Genomic DNA, 22103 nt, shown 5'->3' on the forward strand with positions numbered 1-22103 from the left:
AGAATACAGGCCACTTCCCAGTAAGGGTGCCAGTTTGGAAGATGTGGTGTGGAGGAAAATATATTGGAAATTATGAACATTCTTGGTGACTTATGGTGACAGAAGATAGAACGCTGAAACATGGATAAAGCCAGGAAATGCAGAGTCCTGTTCTGCTACTTATTAGAAGTGTGAGCCAGGATGACCCACTCAACTTCCTCAACTTCAGTTTCCTTTTTCAATCAAATGGGTATCATTATATCTATTCCCTTAAAAAATCACATGACTCACCTAAGACTCATGGATGTGAAAAAACTTCACACAGTAGGAAAATTTTCTGTCAAATAGATGGTAACATGATAAAATTTAGCCCACCCTGAAGAGTCCTCTGCTAATGATAATGTGTGAAATGCCTGTTTTAAAGAGGCTAGGAAGTACTACTCTTTCTTGCTGGAATGATTTTATTGTCAGTTGAGGACCAGCACATGAAATATGAAGACCCTCGCTTCTCCTCCATCTGTTGGATCCTATGCAACACCTTTGCTGTATTTGGCAAAGCTGTCCTAGCTGAAAAGCATTTAGTCAGTTATGTTTCCCCAAAACCCTTTCCATAAGTTTTAAAACAGCTGTTGCTATCTCTTATTAAAAGCCAATTTAGCCTTTTCCTTTACAGTTTCAAAAATTAATCTAGCTAATGAAGTCCTTCTTCAAATTAAGGGTGAGAATAAGAATATGATGATAAAGCAGTATAATTCATACTTATTGAGCATAATTCCTACCTACATACTAAGCACTTTGTATTCATTACTTCACTTAATCCTCATACTAGCCTTATGAGGTGGGTCCTGTTAGCAAGAGAAGAGAAGTTAAATCACTTGCCCAAGGTCACTTAGTTCCCTGAGTGTTGAAGCTGGGATTCAAACCCAAGCAGTCTGACTCTAGAATATGTGTCCCTATCTGCAGAGCACGTATTTTGTACCAAGTGCTGTGTTAGGGCCTGAGAACAAAAAGATGAATATGACATGGTATTTCTCCTCAAGGAGCTTACAGTCTTTTCAGAGTACACATATCTGATTATTCTGAGACTTATTCTTAGAGCAATGTGGCCTATTTGGAAAATCAGGTACCACCTAACTAATGTAAATGTTTAAAATGGAAGGAATTACTTTGCCTCTAGGGAACACTCTTCAAAGACAAAACTTACCAAAGTCAGGCCTTCTCTGAAAAGGAAAACAAACAAATAAACAAACAGACCATCTGCTCCCTGAGGTCAGGGGTCTGTTTGTCCCCTTGTCTCCAGACCCTGGCGCAGGTGCCTAGTACACAGTGGGTGCTCCATAGATGCTTGTTGGACGAATGAACACAGTAGTACTAGAAAGTAGTCCTTAAAATTTCTTAACTTGCTCTTGGGTCTCTTCCTTTCTCAGGCCACCCACCCTGGTTGCCAGCATCTTAATTCTGGTGGACCAGGGGCCATAACAGATGGGCAGGGTGACATGAGATGGGGTGGAAAGAGTGAAAGGTGTATGTATGTGGGGCAGGGGGGAGGGAAAAACAAAAGTACAATGGTATTGTCACAAACAGATCTCAGCACCTTGTGGGGAGAATGACACTCCAGGTATATCAAACACCTTGTGACCAAAAACCCATCCCCTTTGGGCAACGGATACTGCGACAAAACTGGGGATGCAGTAGCATCCAGACATCATGCTTATGTGGTGTATATACATTTTTATATACACATTTCTTCTTTTATGCTCATACACAAACACACACACAAAGACAACAGGAAAATAGAGGAAGGAAGACCATACCTTTAACTACCCTATCCAGATAGTGAGCTAGGGAGATAAAAGACAGGACATTTAAGGTAGGATCCAGTAAGTGCAATATCGCCTGCCACATAACCATGCCAGATGCTACAGAGACAAAGGGATTGTGCCCCACGTTTGGGACAGTCCTATACCATGGTGGGGAAAATAAAACCAAAGACAGGATGACACGGGAGAGGAGAAGGGAGAGCAAGCATTCTCCAGGGATGGCCAAAAGGAACTTCAACTCATTCTGTGATCCAGGCGTTTGGAAATATGATCATAGAAACAAGAAGACATATGAATAAGGAAAACAGACAAAGAAGGATGGGAAGCTGCAAAAGTGGCCACACTCCTGCTCTGCCAGCTTTGTCTGGCTTTACGGAAAACTAGAGCCTGTCCCTTTGACTACTCGGAGCAGCAGCCAACCTCCCTACAGGTGAAGCAGCCATACCAAGAACAAGTGGTACCCCATCTGGGCAGAGGCCTTTCCGAGAAGCTGGAATTTAGAAATATGCAAAATTTGAATAATCTCTGATATGCGCTAGTGAAGGGGGTTGAGTCTTTGGTCAAATATACTGCTGGATTATCTGTTTGCCATTCTTGAATTTTCCATGTACACATGTGCCCACATATGCTTGAATGCAAAATGCTTAGTGTTCTAAGTAAGACACATCCCTCCTTTGTGCATCTTACACAGACTATGAGGTGCAGTTCAATGGATGTCACTGTGAAAAACAAGACAAAGCAAAGAAAATCTGACCACTTCTCAATGCTTATTAACCCTAAAGAAAGATGTGTGCTTTGTTTTCCAATGGAGGGGTTGTATCCAAGCCTTGAGTTATTTGGCCTTCTAAAGTTTTGCTTATTTGAGGATGAGTATCAAAGTTTGCTCTGAAATAAACCCCACTGTGTCTATATATGGGTGTCTGGCTGTGTGTTTAGCGCAGGGCAGCCCTCTTAATTCCCAGCATGAATCACTAATACCATTTCACCTGCCCTCCCTAGGCTGTAGTTATAGCTCTTCGAGGAGCTTCTCTTTCCCTATCTCTCCACACCTCCTACTAGTGTGTTCTGCAAAGGCCGGGTAGCTGGGCAGTCTCCTGAAGGATCTGATGCCTTCAGCCAGGCTGCATTCCAGCCCCAGCTGAATTTCACACATGAATCAAAAGTCCATCAGACAGGACTGGACTGCAACGGTGTGGCCTTATCAGGAATCCCTGGGGTTCTTTAAACATTCTTACTCTCTTCATAAAAAAACACATAAATTATATTTTTTTGATACTCTGGATAGAACAGATATTGTCGTTCGTCACAATATATTAGCCTCAAAGACTAGTGGATGAGAGGCTGTGTTCTTAGTTCAGGTATCCATGTGGTCTCTGGTTCGAGATGAAATATGCTTCTGGAGCCTGCACAGCCAAGTGGAAAATTGGGAAGAGGAAATTTTAACTGAGGCTACATGCTTTTCTTCATTCTTATAGATGTTGTGGAGTCCATGAGATGCAGGATAAAAGATAGGAACATGAAAGAGAGTACTTATTAAGTAGCGGTGAGTAAACAAAGCTATGGAATGTCAAACAATGAAAAATGGGGACACCCCACACGAAAAATGGCCTAGGAAATATCTCTGGTTAAAGGGAAATCTTTCTTGATTCTTGGCTCATCTGTCACTTTAGTCTTAGTCAAACTAATTTATCTAATTTTGCAAAGTGGTCTAAAATTTCTTATATCTCATCTCCCAGGATATGCTATCAAAGAGCATGAATACATAGAATCACCTGGCTCTCGTGGTTTTGTTAGCTTTCATATCTGCAGAATTTTTTGGAGGGTCTTAATTATAAGTTCTTGTAATAACTCTGAATCCAGTTATAGAAGAGGTGTAGTGAGCCTAGATTTTTTTTCCCAGGGATGGCTAGGCTGGATGAGATGCCATCACTGGGATCCAAGTGGTCATAGCTTCCACTGTGAGGGAGTTCTCTGATGAAAAAAACTTTCCTGATTGTCTCCAAACTTAATGGTAGTATCGTGGTTCTGGTGGTGAGTGAAGCTTATATCCACTCTATAGGATAATCTCCCCAGGGCCAGGGGCTGACTTAAGAGAGCTCGCTCTCTTCTAATGCCATTTCATTTTCAAGAACCATGTGACCATGAAGAGCACTATTAAGTGAAAATATGTTTTTGATACCTCTAAAAATTCTTACTAATTTCTCCAGATCACAGGTAGGAAAGAAAATCAGTGGAAATGATGGAGGCAGGCTCAGGTTACCATCAGCACTGTGAGTTTTCAGGAGACAGAAGTAGACATTAAAAACTTCAAATCCTGACTCCACAAATCAAAAGGGATTCCTTTGCTACAAAGAGGTCCCAAGCCACACTGTGAATCCAAAAGCTAGTAACAGCCAGTTAATACCAAGTCCATGAGTTTTCCGGGAATGGAACGGAGCTTCCTTGTCTCTGGCTATTGAAAATGGGAGTGACAAATGAGTATTTGAACTTTACTGCCATTTATTTATAAAAGGCTTAAGCGGAAGTCCATCCTGTGGTTGCTTTTATTGTTTGAAAAGCTTGGCACATATGCTCTTGAGTACAATTGTTTAAAAATTCATGATTTTAAAGTACCAACTTTTAGGAAAGGTGATGCAAACTTTGTATTGTGAAAGGTGGATTCAGGACTTCATCAATTCCTGCATCTTTCTCTTCAGAACTTCAAGATGAAGATGAAGGCAGTAGTCATCTTTTCTCTTGGGCCATGCTTGTTTCTTTGGCATTGTACAAATGTTTCTCATACTCCTACTATGTTCCTATCTCTATGTGAAAAGCCGGAGATAATAAAGGTACTATAGCTATTTATGCTACAGACTGAGCTTTCGGCATGAGGTTGGTCTGCGCGGTCTTGGGTCTCTTTGGCCTTTCTCTGATCACCAACATAAAAACTTTTTTCCTTGACTTGCCTCTACCAACAGAGGTTTCCAAAAGTTTCTCTTGGGATAATCTTAAGAATCTTCAGGGGCCCCCTATTGAAAGTTATGGAGAACATGGCAAGAAGCTTTCCATTCTTACTCTCCAGGAGCCTCAGGGCAACTTGAACGGCTGCATCATTGGTACATGTTAGGCCACAAGAAACAAGGATCACTACAGCAGGTGATGGGTTGGCGGTTCTAGTCATCCAAGCTTCTTTCAGATGGATGACAAACCATCAAAGAGATGTTCTTGCTAAGCTCTTGGATACATCAGTGCTCTTCTCTCTTTGGATAAGTGGTCAGTGACACCCACACTGAGAGAAATTCAAAGCCAGATTCCCACCCCACCACATGTGGGCTGAAGTCTCCCAGGATCATCAGCAAATCAAACTTGTGCTCTAATAACTTGAAGTAGATCCCTGTACATTTTCTCTTTCTCCTTGTTAGCATCTGTCCTGTCAAACCACAGGTCCTGTTGTGAGTGAATGCTTTCAGGAGGGATAACCATAGCGTTTTCATAGGGGCCTATACTTCATGAGTGATTTGGTAAAGGATTTTCTGATTATGAAAAAGAAATCTGATAGCTATCATTCCAAAGTGGACAAAGGGCCAGGTGTGGTGGCTCGTGCCTGTAGTCCCGGCACTTTGGGAGGCTGAAGCTGGTGGATCACTTGAGGTCAGGAGTTAGAGACCAGCCTGGCCAACATGATGAAACCCAGTCTCTACTAAAAATACAAAAATTAGGCCGGGTGCGGTGGCTCATGCCTGTAATCCCAGCACTTTGGGAGGCCGAGGCAGGTGGATCACCTGAGGTCATGAGTTTGAGACCAGCCTGACCAACATGGAGAAACTCTGTCTCTACTGAAACTACAAAATTAGCCGGGTGTGGTGGCGGGCACCTGTGATCCTGGTTACTTGGGAGGCTGAGGCAGGAGAATCACTTGAACCCGGGAGGCAGAGGTTGCAGTCAGCCGAGATCGTGCCACTGCACTCCAGGATGGGCAACAAGAGTGAAACTCTGTCTCAAAAAAACAAAAAACCAAAAACAAAAAAAACCAACAAAAATTAGCTGGTGTGGTGGTGCACACCTATAGTCCCACCTACTTGGGAGGCTGAGGCAGAAGAATTGCTTGAACCTGGGAGGTGGAAGTTTCAGTGATCCGAGATGGTGCCACTGTACTCTAGCATGGGCAACAGAGTGAGACTCTGTCTTTTAAAAAAAAAACCTGGACAAAGCAGGGAAGATTTTGTGGCTTTTCTTTATAATTTCTCTTCATTGGGAAGTCTGGTTTTGCTCACTCAAGTAATTGTATCTTCAGGGTATCATTTTGATCTTTACCCCCAGAGGAAGCTTTTGTTTAAAAATCAGGTGCAGTGGCTCATGCCTGTAATCCCAGGCGTGGAGCCTAGGATTGGACAGCTCTCCTGAAGTCTGGTAAATAATTCTGTATATCTGGTATCTTGAACAATCACAGCTTTGGAGTCAAGCTGGCATTTTATTAATGCAATCAGAAGCTGGCATTTTCTACAGGTGTTTTCTTTATTTTAGAGACAAGGGGCACTGAGGTGAATAGAAAAACCATCATAGAATTGATCCAAAATGTTAGTAGTGTTTTCACAGAAATAGGAAAAAAATTAAACACCTTGTTAAATTTAACTATGATTTTCAGCTTTCTCAAAGGAAATCAGAGGTCAAGCCCCAGACTTCATGGATCCATAAAACTCCTTGAAAAGAACCAAAAATATGCACTTGGTGACTCTTGTCAACCATATACTTGAGAAACAGATTCAAGTCAATCCGTCTTACCCTGACTTCTGGACTAGGAAAACTGGGTTTCATATATGCGAGTGGGAGTATTAGTGTCATGTAAGTAACAGTAAAAATGAATAATCCCTTTTTCTTTATGAGATATTTTTAGGAGCAGGCGACTCACTTTTGGGCTGATGGGTGTGCAGTTCTGTGGGCAGTGGAGGAGGGGGATGAAATTCTGTCACCCTTGTGGACCTACTCCAGCCACTCCATTCTGTGATTCACGGATAGAGAAACTAAAGCCTCAGGCAACTGCGTGGTCTGGCCCTGGTGCTTTTACCAAAGACCCTTCTTCAAGATGCAAAGAGACAGGTGATTCCTAACATAAGGAATTAGGATTGAATGTGAAATATTTTTGCTGTTTGATAAAAATACTGTCATTGAAGAGGATGTCACCGTCAAATTCCCTTTCATTCTGAAAACCAACCTCTCTTGAGAAGAATCATGTAGCTTCCATGAAAGATAAGGTGAGCCAAAGGCTCCAAAAGAAGATATTTAATTCCTACTATAATAATCTGCTCTGGGAAATGTCACTGGGGTAAAAAGGTTCTTAACACTGGGGACTTGGCCATAAGGGGCCCAGATTTGTCTTGTTCTTTAAATTCTGTATTCCTGCGGTAAGGTCATCAAGCCATTCCTTCCTGTTTATGCAGGGCGGCAGTATGTAAATAAACAGGCCCTCTTTTTTTGCTTCCACTGCCTAGAGGTCTCTGAATCAGTGTCATGGATACCAGCTCTTTCTCTGGTATGGGAAATAACTATTGCAGCTAGGAGCTAGCTACACGATAATGACCTATTGTATAATAATGAAATCTGATAACAAGATAAAATTTAACACTTTGAATTTCTAACTTCTCACATCAGCAGTTTTTTTCTTTTCCTAAATGACTCTCACAGGGAGTAAAGTTCTCTGGAAACAAGGAAATGCTTCTTGTTACCATCAAAGCCTAAAAATGGATTTCCCCTTCTCATTTCTATTTGAACAAGAAAAGGATGGCACCATTGTTTCTCTACTTTGCCTCCCCTCCCCCTTCCCTTATATCCTACAGGGTTACTGAAGTGTTCCTTCAGCACGAGGGTGCTGAGTTTCTCGTGGGGACGCAGCTGGCCACAGGCAGAGACCCACAGAGAGAAGGTTACCATGCAGGAAAATTAGACAAGGACGAAGAAAATGCTCACCACACAATGAGAGGTATTAATAGAATTCCCAGCCAAAGTCCTTTCAGCTGAGCCACTATGACTAGTCCATTGCTTCTTCAATGTCCTATGACATTTCTTTGGTATTTGGGACGGTCAACCTTATTCTTATATTGTGCACATTTACCTTGATGTATTTCTTATCTGGAGGGGAAAAGGTATCTGCAACCCCAAGGCGGAATCTGTTCTAGAAGAGTGACAACAGAGCATAAGGGGGAGGTAGAAGTGGATGGTTTGACTTCTTGGCATCAAAATAAAAGGGACATTCTTAAGGCCAGGCTGATGAATATCCAGAAAACACCGCCTGTAAAACAGCCTGCCCACAAGCCCCGACATGAGTCATGTGTGACCAGACGAAGGGAGAGTTTCCCTAAGATGAGATGGGTTTATCTTATAACATTTTTGTCCAACATTTGCAAACGTTTTGGAGTTTGGTAAGATGAGCTGAGGACTCTGTAAGCAAGAGACAGCAAACAGAATGGGCCCTCTCTGGGCTCTGTTTTTTTTTTTTGTTTGTTTGTTTTCTTTTTTAGATAGGTGTGGGCTTTCTTTGGGGCTGGGAGGTTGAAAGGTTGGTTCATCCTCAGTCATGCAGAAAAGGGAAGGCGAGGGGAAAGCAGAGTTTAAAGAAGAGGGCCCCTCAGATGACCAGGGCCACTTCTCACTAAGGGGTTTCCAGGACAATTGTAGGGGAGGATGACACCGATATAAAGAAGCCATCAAGCAGCACACAGTAACATGATGCAGCACAACCTGCAGTGGCTGCCGCAGTGGCTGCCATTGTGATGGAGTGGCTCTGTTGACGGTGGGGGCTGGGAAGATTAGGTGAGGGACTTTGAGTGCAACTGCCATGACAGGGCACAGTCTCCAGGAGTGACAGGAGCAGGTGCCTCAGTAGAAAACCTGGACTTTGTCGTGCAAGGGCTGCAGAGTAAGCAGCTGGTAAGGAAAAATCAAGTGTCAAATTCCTGCTCTACCTCTTTGAAGTTCCGTGACCTTAAGCCTCAGGTCCTTGAAAATGAGGAAATAATACATACTGCTTCACAGGGTGATTGTAAGGAGGATAAAATAATGCAGCTAAAGTTCTTAGTGCAGCTCTCGGCACGTTGTGAATACTTAAAAATCAGAAGCCCTTATTATTAATATTAATAAATGTAAGGTGTTCCATGGCCAAAACCCAGGGATGTTGCAGGGGCAGGGACCAAGGATATAAACTAATGTTAGGCTTCAAAACAAAAACAATGAAGACTGAAAAAACCCTCAAGGGGTAAGAGGTAGCTCTGTTTGCTCAAAATTCCTTTGTCTCTCCAAAGCTGCGGGGCTTGTCTTCCAGTTTCTCTAAGACCCAAGAGGTCACTTTCTAAGCCAGAAAGGTACCTGGAATCCTGCCTTCTAAAGCCATGCACTCACCATCTATCACAGACCCTTCATTTAAAAAAAAAACAAAAAACAAAAACGGAAGGGGAAGAAGCTAAAACACACATGTATACATAAACCGGTTGATTCAATAAAGAGCTTTTAGTGAGTGCTCATTCCAGGATAATAAACCAAGCAAAACGTCTGGCTGAGTTTAAAATCAACAAAACCAGCAGGAAAGGCAGAAAGAAGGGAACGAAGTGATCAGCTTGTTTTCAGAGCTGCTTCAGCAGGAGCTGGTGCTGAGGAGCCCCCAAGGGAGAGGAAAGGAGACAAATGCAGACAGGATGGAGGCTGAGGACGGGGGAAGATCCCAGGCCTAATGGACTCCGGATGTGGCCTTAGGGCCTGTGGGGAGCTCTCCCCAGGATTCCAGACCTCTTGGGGAATTCTGACCTAGGAGCCCAGTGGGCATGGAGGGCTCAGAGCTAAGGCCCAGCCATCCCAGCAAGATAATGCATTGGATAATAATGGCTGCATGTACTGGGCACTCCACTGTATGCCAGCCTTTGCTAAGGTATTCACATGTATTATTATCCCCATCTTACGAGTGAGGAAACTGAGGCTCAGAAAGTTGACAGGGCTTGCCCATAGCTGCTAAGAAGTGCTCATCTGCCTCATTCCTGAACACAGAGCTCCCTGCCACAGAGCCATACTGCATGTAGCCTGGGAGGAGCTAAAGAGCAAGGTGTGCTAACCAGCTAACCAGGACATGGGAAATGGAAATTGGGAGTAATAAGGTTGAAAATACCAAATTGTGAGTTTAAATCCAACCAGTGGCTAGGAAATGCCAGTCGTAATGCCTCCAGATGAAAGGACTTTCTTCCCCACCCCTACATGCGATGAGGGCCCAGGCTGGCCCTGAAATGCCCTGACAGACAAAGGTGTCCTGCAGACCGGAGAAGGTACCCGGGGACCTCGGCCCGCCATACCGATGGTGCAGTGTTCGCCATTCCAGCCAGGGCTGCACTCGCACTTGCCGTCGCGGCAGGTCCCATGCTCGGCACAGCGCGGGTGGCAGGCCCGCTGGTCGCAGGCTGCCCCCATCCAGCCATCCTCGCAGCGGCAGGTGCCCCCTACACACACGCCATGGCCGCCACAGTCGGCAGCACAGATCTCTGTGGGGAGGAGCAGAAGAAGGGAGGACACCAGGGCCAGGAGGGGAGGCAGTGGCCAGAGGGGCAGGGGAGAGAGGAGAGAGAAAAACAACAAGTATTGAGCAAGTTATTGTTGGAAACCAAAGTCACACTTGGCTACATACCTGGGCTTCTGTGACAGATCGGGATTCCAGAGGCTCGGGAGACTAATCTCCGTGGACAATGGCCCTCAGATGAGAACAATTCTCTGGGCAGAAGCCTGCCCTGTGGCTGTTTCCCCACCAAAAGAGGAGGGATTGTAGGGCTCTGCTCAATTTGCTTCTCCTTCTTGCCAGCCCGTCCCTGCCTTTGTGCTTGCCCCTTCCAAAGGGGACCGGCATTCTGAACAGACATCAGGAAAAGTCAAATGTAATTAAAAACCAGTTATGTGTGAAAACAAAGTAAGGATGGGTCCCCATTGCCAAATGAAGTGCTTGTGGTCTGGCTGGGCATGTGATGAGTTCTGGGGCCTGCATTTCATGACTGCCTGGACTCTGATTGAGGTTGGGGTGCGGGAGGGAGGCTGAACCCCAACCCCATGAGTATACTCTAGGTTGTTGTCCAAAACCTGCAGTTTGTTCTGTGCTTTTGCTGGGTTTATTCTTTCAGCTTCCTGCTTCCTCACCCCAACTCCAAGAACCATCTAACTGGGGTTTCAGATCCGAAGCAAATGGTTTGGAGGGGGGCCCTTCATAGCCAGAGTGGAGCTGCCCGCCCTTCACAAAGGCCCATGTGTGAGATGGTGCAAAACACACAGGGCCCGATTCACAAGCCCCTCAGGCTCCAGGCCAGCAACAGCTTCATGCTTACTGCAGGCAGAGGTGGTAAAGTCTTCCAAAATACAACTGCTCTTTAGGAAACAGGTTGAGCAACCATGTCCACTGAAGCTCTCTGCCAGGGCTCTGAGGGAGAGAGGCTCTGACTTGATTCTCATGCCTCGTGGCCCAACATGATTCAAATTCACATGAAAATCTCAATCCGTTTCATTTCTTTCAAACTAAATTGGCTGGCATCTCTGCCAAGGTGCATTTGCTCATCTCCTTTCTAAACTGCATGCTTGGTTTAGAAGCTGCTAATATCTTAGCTATTTTGAAAAAGAAAAGAAAACAAAATTAGGTCTCAGAGGCTCAGACCTTCCTACCAATCTACAAGACAATGAATAAAATGTTTGAGAATTTAAAAAATAGTAAGAGTTACCATGTATGTTGTGTTCCTGTGCCAGACATCCTGCCAAGCACATTACCTCAAAAGGGAGGTACTTATTACGTGCAGTAACACATCAGATTCTTCAGCTGTAAAGTGGGAAGGGATATCTATGACCTGGAGCCAGGGACCTGGGTCCTATGCCAGGCTCAGGAGCTTCTGAGCTGTGTGACCTGGTGCAGGTCCCTTGACTTCACTGAGCTACAGTTCCTGTCTGGAGAGTTCCTGGTCCTGTCAGACAGTTCCTTGTCTGGAGAGTGTGAGCTGCATGATGCCACCTTGCAGCAGCCCTTTGCTGACCTAACTGGGCTCTGGCAAGCACCCAGTGAAGTGGATGACAAAAAGGCATGACAAAGATCAAGCAACTCAAGAAAGGTTTCCTGAATTGAGGTCAGCAGAGTGAACTTTAGACAGGGAGTCTAGGAAGTTTGTGAGATCTATACCTGTTCAGCCACTAATCTACTGTGTGGCTTTGGGGAGGTCACTTCCTCTCTTCTGGGTGTCAGTTTCCTCATCTGTTGCAGGTGGAACCTAATGGCGTTTAAGATCCCTTCAGGCTGCAAGAATGTGGGATTCTATGACAGAGCACTCTCCCTGTTAGACAGTGTAATCTACCCCCAAGACCTGGCTGAAAAGTACCCCCTCCTCTGAGAAATCTCCTGTAATTCACCCTGTGGGTTATTCACTTGTTTCTTTCCTTCCCATTTTTACATGGTAGAGTGGTTTTCTGTTTCTGTGTCTGTCTTACCATCAGACTAGGAACACGAGGCTGATCTAATTCCTTTGATCACCTCTATCCCTGGTACCAAGCACAGATCCTGGTATAGAATAGACCTCTTACTAAGGTTTGTTGGATGATGGATGAATCACGGCATGCCTGGGGCTATAGGTGCCTGAGAATGGTAAACATTCACCACACCCCACTTAGCCTGGCTGAAAAGTCCAACCAGGCCCACCTGTCTGTTTCTGTCTAGTGACCTGCCTGTATGAGACTGTCCCACGTGAGGACAGGCTGCGGAGCTACGTCAAGCAGCCCCCTAGGATGTTGTTCAAGCTCTTTTCCTTTCTTGCTCACATAGACAACACTTGGGCTTGCCTCAACATAAAGGATGACAATCTCCAGGCCCCGCGACATCCTAGGTCCTGTCTCTGTAGTTCCCATTTCTTCTGTACAACATTGAAAGGGCAATGACTTCCTGGTGACTCTGGAGGCTGGGCCTGGGGTCAGGGCTGGAACTTTCCCTTGAGGGCCCTTGGAGAGATGAAAAATCAGCTTAGTGTTTGTTTGGGTTTACTCAGCACTTTTTCCGGTGGTGGTTTATGGTGTGAAAGTAAACACCAGAAAGCATACTATTCACTGAGGTGTGAGCCAGGAGAGGGGCGGGCTGCTGGGGCCAAAGCCACGGTGTTTTCAGGCAGCAGAGCACATGGAGCCCATCAGGGACCAAGAGAAGAGGCAGGCTTTTCCCCACAACGAACTTCCAGACTTCAGGTCTTAGCTAAAATGTACTTCATTCCTTTATTAAGTCACCTGGAGACAGCACGGACAAAAGACAGCAAGACTTGGAATCAGATGTGATTCCAGATCTCAGTTCTGCCTGCTCTATGACCTACTCAATAGCTGTAAGCTTCCTTTTCTTCCTCTGCAAAGTGGCAATGATGACGGCAACTACTTCAGAGGCTTCTTCCTGCCTTATATATAGTAGGTATCAATAAATTCATACCAATTCATGTATTCTTCTAATAATATCCACACATGCCTACTATACGCCAGAGACTGTACCTGGTGCTAGAAATACAGAGGTCAATAAGATACAATCTCTGCCCCCCAGGAGATCACAGTCCAGATAAAGCACAAACTAATACTGGCATTCAAAAGATTATCCAAATAACCTATAGCTATGACTCATGCCTGCACCTTTTTGCTATGTACAGTGAATTAAAGAACATGGAACTTAGGGTCAGACAGGCCTGATCTGCCTATGGCTTTCCCACTTACTGGCTGGGTAATCTGCAAGCTGCCAATTATGCAATTCATTGAGCCTTGCTTTCCATTTCTGTAAAATGGGGTTGATAATTCCCACTTCACCAATTTCACAGGGTTGGTGTTAGATCAAATGAGGTAATATGTGGGAAAGCCATTTTTTATTTAACTAATGCTCACATCAAGTTTTACAGTTTGCAAAGCACTCTTCATGGACAATTTCTCATTTAACGATCACAACAAGGCTGTGAGAACGCCTGGCTATTATCCTTCTTAGTGGTGTGGACACTGAGGCCCAGAGAGTATGAGGACATTCTACGAGGTCATGTGATCATCTAGTGTATTTTCATTGTTCTGACAATCCTTGGAACAGTACTTCAAGGCAGACATTGTACAGATAAGGAAAGGAAGCCTCAGAACAGGCAAGGAACGCTGACCTGTCACAGGTGGGCTTCCCTTTGAGGGAAACTCTCAGCTTTTCCAGCAGATCCCCACCTCCTGCCACTTCTGGCCCTGCTTATCCTTTGTTATATCCAAGTCAGACCCTGATATATGTGAAATGAAATAAGATCCTCTACACAGAGTTTCCCAGGCACTTAGTCTCACCCTTCCCATCTGGAGACTACGGCTCTGTCCATCCAAACACTCAACTTCCTTGCCAGTTTACACTAGACATGCTCTCCTGGCATGAAGTTAAAGTGGCCTGGTGACTGGGCACCCCTCCACCAGCCCTTTACAAGCTGGGTTGTGAGCTCTTACACATTTTAATGGAAGGGCCCTGAATAGGGCGACCTTATTGTTTATGGGGTGCTAACTGATAGTAACACAGCTTGGGAGCTCTCGGGTTCTCTGCAGATGGGCCCATCTGACTGAGTGAAGAGACTCACAGACTCAAGATGAGAGTAGAAACCTGTGATGCTACTTTATCGTTTGGCCTCAAGTCATAGTCCCTATTGTTTCTTTTTTTCTTTTTCTCAAATACCTTGAAACAAAAGGAACTGTTTTATTTTTCCTTCTCAGATTCTGCTTTGACATTAAAGCAGATATAATTTCCTGAAGTGGCTAGTGAAAGCTAAACAGGACTATGCTAAAGAATGTGCTTTGACAGCTCATATGTCTTTTACATAATGTAAGTGGTCCTCTGTGAAATGTGGGTTAGAGCTCCTCTCCTAGTCATAAGTCCCCTTATGTAAAACGGGGATGACGTCAACTACTATACTTTGGAGGATTGCTGTAGGAATTACTTTCATTTGGTTGATTTCTTGGGTGCTCCCTGTGTGCAAGCCCCACAGTGGGCACTGGAGATCCCATGGTGATTATGACAGGCATGAATTTTTTCTTGACCTCAAGGAGTTTACATTCTAGCATGGCAGACCGATATAACCTAAATCAATTTAGCATGAACAAAAGTATAGCTTCTAACATAGTGCCTGGCACATATTCAGGATATAATAAAGACACACATTTTTATAAGAAAGGAAATGAGATGTAGTGGCAAGTACACTAGACTAAACTTAGAAGATCAGATATGAATTCTGACGTTTGCAACATACCCAATAACAAGGGAGGGTTTGATAAATGCTAGTTGGCTTTCACATGACCAACATCAGAGCTTTCTGAATTAATGGTGGAGGGCTGGGGTCTGGGAGGAAACTTTTGAAGTACTAGGAGTACACAAGCCATAGGGTAGACTTGAGTTCAGATTCTGACTCCCCAGTTTCCTAGCTGTGGGTCCCTGGGGAACTTAATGTCCCTGAGACATAATTCTTTATCCCTAAAATGAGGAGAGTAATAATGGTCCCCCTCTAGGGTGAGTGGTGACAACTGAAGAAAATAGTTTATATGAAAAGCTCTGTGTACACTATGCTGTGTATGACTGATTGATGAGGACCTAAGATGATTCCATTAGCACAGCTCCAAGTAACCCAGCAGAGGAACGTGCTCCTGAAGAATGAAATATTTGCTTTTCTAGTAGTGGTCTCAAACTTTGGGGCTACTATTAGAAAAGCATGCTCTTCCTCTGGTCACCTAGCATGGCGTCATCAGCCAAGAGTATCAAAACCTAGGTAGAAGCGATTTGTATTTGTAGCCTGGACTTCCTCTCAAAATCAGAGGAAAATCTCCAACTGTCCTAAAATTCCTATTCCAAGCTTACAGAGTTCTTGACTGAACTGTACAGGCCCTTGGAGATGAACCTGGCAACACGTGAGCTCTTCCCCTACAGAAGGTCAAACCCATAGCACCACCCTTCCCCTACCCCACCTCTTCCCTGCCTCACCCATGCACTGTCTTCTCTCTAGATTGGAAGCCCACCTGATGGGAAGGTCCAGTGTGGTCCCCTGGCACTAGCACCAGGTGTGGCCCAGCATGGCTTTCAACAAAAGTTTGTTGAAAGAATAGATGAATGAAAAAAGCTTTAATGGAAGAGGTGTATGTCGGCTGATGTGACTCTATCTCAGTGCCACGTTGTACACAAGTTATTTTGTTAAATATATTATGTAGAGGCTCAGTGTCCTTTGTGCCTAAGCTTCTTAGAAACTCATTTTCTCCAATCTCTGTGTGTGAACTCTGTAATTTAAAACAATGCCTCAGTCCTTACACCCACAGACACATCTTCTTCATGCTAATGCCCAAGTCACACCTGTTCTCTTTCTGTGATGTGGAAGGGGGTGAACACACGAGGAAGAGGCGAAAGGGCAGGGAAAAGACACAAGGTTTGGCTCTTGGTTAATTAGGCCAAAAAATGTATGTGTACAGGAAAAGCTGCCCCAGTCTCCTCTCATTAGATGTTAATCCCCGTGCAAGCCCAGATGAAGCCTGGGACCTATCGCAGCTACGTTTTAATTTGTCTGGACTTACTTTACAATCCTGTTCATTAAAATAGCTGGTAGGGGAAGCTGTGCCTTTCTCCTGAAGGGAAAGACTTATGCACAATTTTCCCATAAAATTTCTTCTACTTGGAAAGATGCTCAAAACTGATACAAGTAAGGGGTAGAAGGGCCCCCGCCCAAAGATCTGCACTCCTTCCTGCTGAGCAAGGAACAGGTGCAAATGAAGCTGTTTCTAAAATTCCAGTCATGTGGAAACAGAGTCTTGGCCCCCTGGGACCTCCTGGGAGGTCCTTTCATAAGTCTGCATTTAGCACTAGAAAAGGTAATAAGTATAATCGTTCTATTTTGCTGATGACCTGAGATTCCAAGAGTGACCTTAAGAAATTTTAATAGAGGGTTAATTTTAAATGATTCCTGCCATGATTTTTTGTTTATCACTAGCTCATCTGAGTTACTGCACAACTGGGGGAGTTTATCAGAAATTCTGGCATACTTAAAGTCCAAGCCAAACCATTAATAGTCAGCATTTGAGGCAAAAATAAGAAAATGAAGTACCTTCAATGTTCCAGAACTGCAACTGTTGTTGCTGGAACACAAATATTAACTCATTAAATTCTTACAATAGTCCTGCAATGATGCTTTCACTCTCATATCATAGTTGAGGAAACAGCTTGGAGACATTAAATGCTCAAAGGTACTTAGCTAGAAATGAAAGGTGACTGTGATTCACATGATTTTTGGCCTATGAGTTGTGCGATCAGGTTTAGACAATACCTCAGATGCCATATGAGTGTATCCCCTGATTGTTAATTACATCTTAGATCATAGCCCCAGCTAGACTATAAGATCTCTGGAATCAGTGTTTGAGTTTCCTTCCTCACCTCAACCCAGTGCTGACTGTATTAAGCACTTTTCCTTTTGTTTGTCTGTTTATCTGTCTGTTCATCCTCCATCCATCTGTCTGCTCATCCATCAGCCAATCTATCGGTCCATCCACCCAAATGTCTAATCACCTAACCAGCTGTGTGTCACCAGGCCATCTAAGTGTCCCAACTATTTCATGTTTATGTGCTGGAAAGCATCAGGGAAAGGAGGGGTTGAAGATACTGGAGGGAGCAAGGGGATGCTCAACTGAGGTGCCTTTCAACAGGTAGAGAGGACTGTTTCTGAAGCACAATCAGAGGAATGGGCATAGTGGGTACTTCACCCTCTGGGTAGAGGGATCAGACACAGAGTCATGTGAGACACAGTCTGTATGGGAAGCAGGCAGGATAATGGGGCAGCACTAAACTACTGGCCTCAGCGTTCTCAGTAAGGTAGGAGACAGGAATCTCCCTGGAGCAGGGTGCTGGTGAATAGATGTGAACGTTTGAAAGAACCCCCATGGTGAATGAGAGCGAGAACTCACAAAGTACAAGAACTGCAGCTGGGATGGCCCAGGAGAGGCTAAAGATCATGAGCATGATGTGATTTGGCTTAGTGGCATTCAGAAGCCCAGCTGTGAGATCAGAAATGGTGAATGGTTAAAATGATCCTGGGTTTTGCAAGGTGGATGTGGAATAAAGGCACAGAGACCAGGGAGCTGTGAGTGATGGACCAGCAGAAGAGCAGAAAATGAAGAAGGAGATCGAGCCAGGAGAGAACTGGCACTGGGTAGGAAGTGGCCTGGTTCTGGCCAGGAGATTTCCTTTAGGTGGATTAGTGTCAAGGGACAAAAAGAGAAAAACTAGAGGAGCAGGCTTTATGGTTAGAAGAGAATTCTCTAGATGGGAAAACTAGGGCCCATCTAGGAAGTACCTTACCCTATGCCACACAGTGACATGCATGTCAGTACTTGAGTAGGAACTTGCTGGCTGCCTTGGCAAACAGTCAATGTAAGGGGGCAGCTGGACAAGTAGCTGCCAGATGGTGGTCGCTGCGCTGTTTGGGCCTTCTTCTGTGCTTCTACTTGTGCCATTTCCATAGTCTGGGCTCCTTTACTGTGATCTTCATGTGTTCAAATCTAAATGTGCTTTGAGTTCTGCCTCCAATGCCACCTCCTCCTTGAAACCCCCTCCCGGCAGCTGGAAGGAGTTTCACCTTCTGCCTTCCCAAAGCACTTTTATGTGGATCTCCCTTTCTCAGGGTTATTAGTCTACCTGAGTTGTCTAGAGAACCCTGCCATCACCAAATTAATCTCTGCATTCCCTAGTGAGTCTTACACAGGAAACATGTCTTCTGACTGTATCTGAATTGCCAGATTCCAGTGGTACAGGACAGAGTGCTCCATGTAACTGTTCAAGATTCTGTGATTTTTCAGAGAAGAGGCTTGGAATCAGGTAAGAGCCTGCTCTGCTACTTCCTAGCTATGTGAAACAAATACTGCACACCTTTGAGCCTTATTTTTGTCATCTATAAAATGGTGATAATGATATCTATCTACCAGAGTTTTAAAACAGATTTAAAAATATACTGAGCATCTACTATGTGCCAGATAGGCCTAGGGGCTGAGGATACGAGATTATATGGAATTATTCCTATCCACAAGAAACTCAAGTCTGCCTATGTGTGTAAATGTGCACAATGCCAGCCACCATGCCCAGCACACAGTAGGCTAATTAAAAGTTAGCTTTTTCTCCCACAGACCAGATCTCCACATATTTTGTACAAATTAGCATTCTGAAAGTATAGCACCCACGCTGTCTCCCTGCCTCCCTCACTAAGTTGGACAGATGGCTTTCAGTCTCGGTGCAGGTTTCAGGAAGAAGCTAGACGGGGAGGAAGGTACAGGAAAGGAACCTCTGACTTCCTTACAGTAATTAGTCTCCTTTAGACATTGAGGCCAAACCCAAGCTACTCTCCTGTGCTTTTCAACTTCCCTCCCTATCACCCGAGAGTCAGAGCTGCTTCAAGCCATGGCTGTGTTCCATGGATCGAGATGGTGGAAAGTTAATGAGCCTTGGAAACCACACGGCCTTTCACCTCATTCAAGGAGCTTGGAGAGCTTTCAAACCAAGCAGAAAAGTGGATTCCAGTATGTGGTGCAGAGCAGGTCTCCACATCTATTCCCCCAGGACTAGATTTTCAAGTCTTTACAAAGCACCTGCCACAGGAAGCAGTAAGCCACTGCCATTCCTCTTAATTGGAGAGTATCTGGCTTCCTGATTAGAGGAGTTCAAACCCAGCTTGGAGAAGGCCTCCAAATAGGAGCTGACTTTGCAGAAGGATAACAAGTCAGGAAAGAACTAGTGAGCAAGAAAGCCAAATAACGAGACTGGGATGTGTATTTTCGGCCAGGACTGGAACACAACCAGACTCCCACTAAAAGGGCCCAACTGGGTGAAATGAAGAGACAGCTGATGTTACACTCTCTTCCTAATGACCTCTGACCCTAATAACCTTTTGTAAAAGGCTCATTTCTCCACTCCGTTATAAACTCATCCATCTAACTCTTTCCTGGACACTTCCACCTGGCTGTCCCCCAAGAACCTCCAACTGTATGCTGACAATAGAGTAGTTTCTAAAACCAAACCTGACCGTGTCACACCTCCACCTAAAACTTCTCAGTGGCTCCCAAAGACAGAAAAAACCTAAACTCCTTCAAGATTATTCATGCTGGCTTCCCTCATCTTTCCCCCCTCTCACTACTGCCACAAATATCCTAAAAGCTAAGCCACTTCAAGCTACTCATCTTTCCTAGAAAATGCCCTGATCTCCCATCTTTGTATATGTTGCAAATCTTTGACTTCTACAGTTGGCTGCTGCAAGGTGCTTGCCTCTTCCTTTTATCACTACCTACTGTATCCAACCTCCAACACCACCTTAAACTCCACTTCCTCCAAGAAGCTTCCCTGACCATCGGTTGAGAGCAATTGCTCTTTTTCTGAAACCCTTGTAGTAATATTAGTACACCAAAGTCATGATCCAATTTACATGGTTCCTCTGGCAGTGTTACTAAATGAAGTGCTATCCAAAACCTGATACATGATTTACTGGCAGTTTCAGCATAAACCTTGGTAATAGCCAATGGCAGAGTTGTGCAGGGGATAAACATGGGCTCTGAAGCCAGAGAAGCCTGGAAGTGAATCATTGTTTTCTCAGAGTGTCTTTGAGCAAGTCACCCAAGTTCTCTGGACCCTGGTTTCCTGGGAGTAACACCATCTGCAATGTCAAAGGTTAATGTATTTGCTGTTTGAATAAATCATGAAGCACATACATGAAGGAGCTCCGTAAAATATAAAATTTCCATTGAAAGAACAGTTTTTTTTTTTTAGATTACAGGTTATAATAACAGCAGTTTGATTCAGGAAGACAACTAGAGATTTTGTACAAGATATCAGCTTGGGCATCCAAATAGAAACTTCATTCTGAAGCCCAATTTCAGGAGGGCTTATATTTGCATACTGAAGAGATCCAATTCTGATAGAAAACGTTCCAGGGCTGTCAGGGGAAATTCTACTAAATTACAGATCTGCCAGCTCTTGGTTTATCAACCTTTAACTCTGGCAGTATTTAGCAGCATGCTTGTCTGGGCCCAATTTTCCAGTCTTTGATTAAATGTTAGGAACTGACCATCTCATTGTGTCTAAACCTCCACACTACCTCCCAGGCAACTGGTAGGCTCTTCCGTGCCTCCCTCTGACACTTCCCTTCCTCTCTATGCCACCGTCAATCTCCTGGATATTTATTATTCTGAACTTTGATTTTAGGCTATCACTTGCTGTTGGGAAGGGGTACAGGAAATGCCAAGTCTCAATGGATATTATTCCTCCAGAGAAATTCTAACCTTGAGTTTCCCCTCCTATAACATGCCTATACAGAAATGGCCTAGCTTGATTGTTTCCTTTTGATGTTTAATTGGATGTCGGTGCTGTGCTTTCTGGGCTGAAAAGCTAATGCTTCTCAGAGAAGGAACAATTCTAGCTACACAAATGAGACTTGTAACAGGGGAGAATGCTCAGTGCTGAATCTAATTTTCTCTCCCATCCATGAACATAAGACAATTTCTCTGGCATTAAAGCATCTCACTCAGTCTTTCTGTCATTAATAAGAATTAAATTCTGTTCCCTCAAATTTAAATGTAATTATATTTTGCCTCGTAAATAAAATTGAATTTGGCTCTAATGCAACTGCTATGTTTAGAGCTTTAATTATTTTAACCCAGTTGCTACTTTAGCTTATTTTTGTTAAAGTATTGAGTTTATTTTGCTGTCAATTGTGACTTAATTTGATAACAGGGCTTTTCAGCGCCATATCCATCTAGTCGTTACTGTTATTATTTATGCTTTGTGATTCTCTTTCCCTTTGGGTAGGGGAGGAGATTAATAGAGAATAAACTGAAAGCTTAGAGGATCTGAGTGTGAATTCTAGAGGGTCCCACTACGTTAAGGTAGAATCTAGGCCAGACTGAGTTGAGAGAGCCAAAGAAAGAGACCTGATGTGGAGTCTGAAAGGGAAACCTTCAATGTTCATTGACAATTGTTTTAAGCCAAGATTTTCGGCACGGCATTCAGCGGGCTCTGAGGTTTGGATCCTGCCTACCTCTGGCCTTCTTTCCTGCCACCCACCCCTGCAGCTCCTATCTCCAGCCAGACTGAGGCGCAACTGTCCAGCCGACCATGCATGCTCTCTACTTGTGCACACGCTGTTCCCTTGGCCTGCACTGCCCTCTCCTCCTTGGCCACCAGGGGGCCTCCCTTCAGTCCCCTTTCAGGGTCTGGCTCACAGATCTCTGGCTGGTGACAACCTTCTCCGGTTCCTCTCCCATCCCATTACTGGCCAAGTTCACTCCTTC

At 44.4% G+C, this 22103-nt stretch overlaps 1 protein-coding gene across 1 annotated transcript in view; it reads right to left on the reverse strand.

Annotated features, from left to right (window-relative positions):
• Window positions 1–22103, reverse strand: part of TENM4 (teneurin transmembrane protein 4) — a 417322-nt gene that overhangs the window by 114933 nt on the left and 280286 nt on the right. Inside the window, exons 13-14 of the mRNA XM_058446567.1 lie at window positions 10109–10294; window positions 1794–1820 (exon numbers count right to left, since the gene is read on the reverse strand). Coding sequence (XP_058302550.1) covers window positions 1794–1820; window positions 10109–10294 — 213 coding nt within the window. The remainder of the gene's footprint in view (window positions 1–1793; window positions 1821–10108; window positions 10295–22103) is intronic.

Source organism: Hylobates moloch, unplaced genomic scaffold, assembly GCF_009828535.3.
Source record: "Hylobates moloch isolate HMO894 unplaced genomic scaffold, HMol_V3 SCAFFOLD_11, whole genome shotgun sequence".
Lineage (NCBI taxonomy): Eukaryota > Metazoa > Chordata > Mammalia > Primates > Hylobatidae > Hylobates > Hylobates moloch.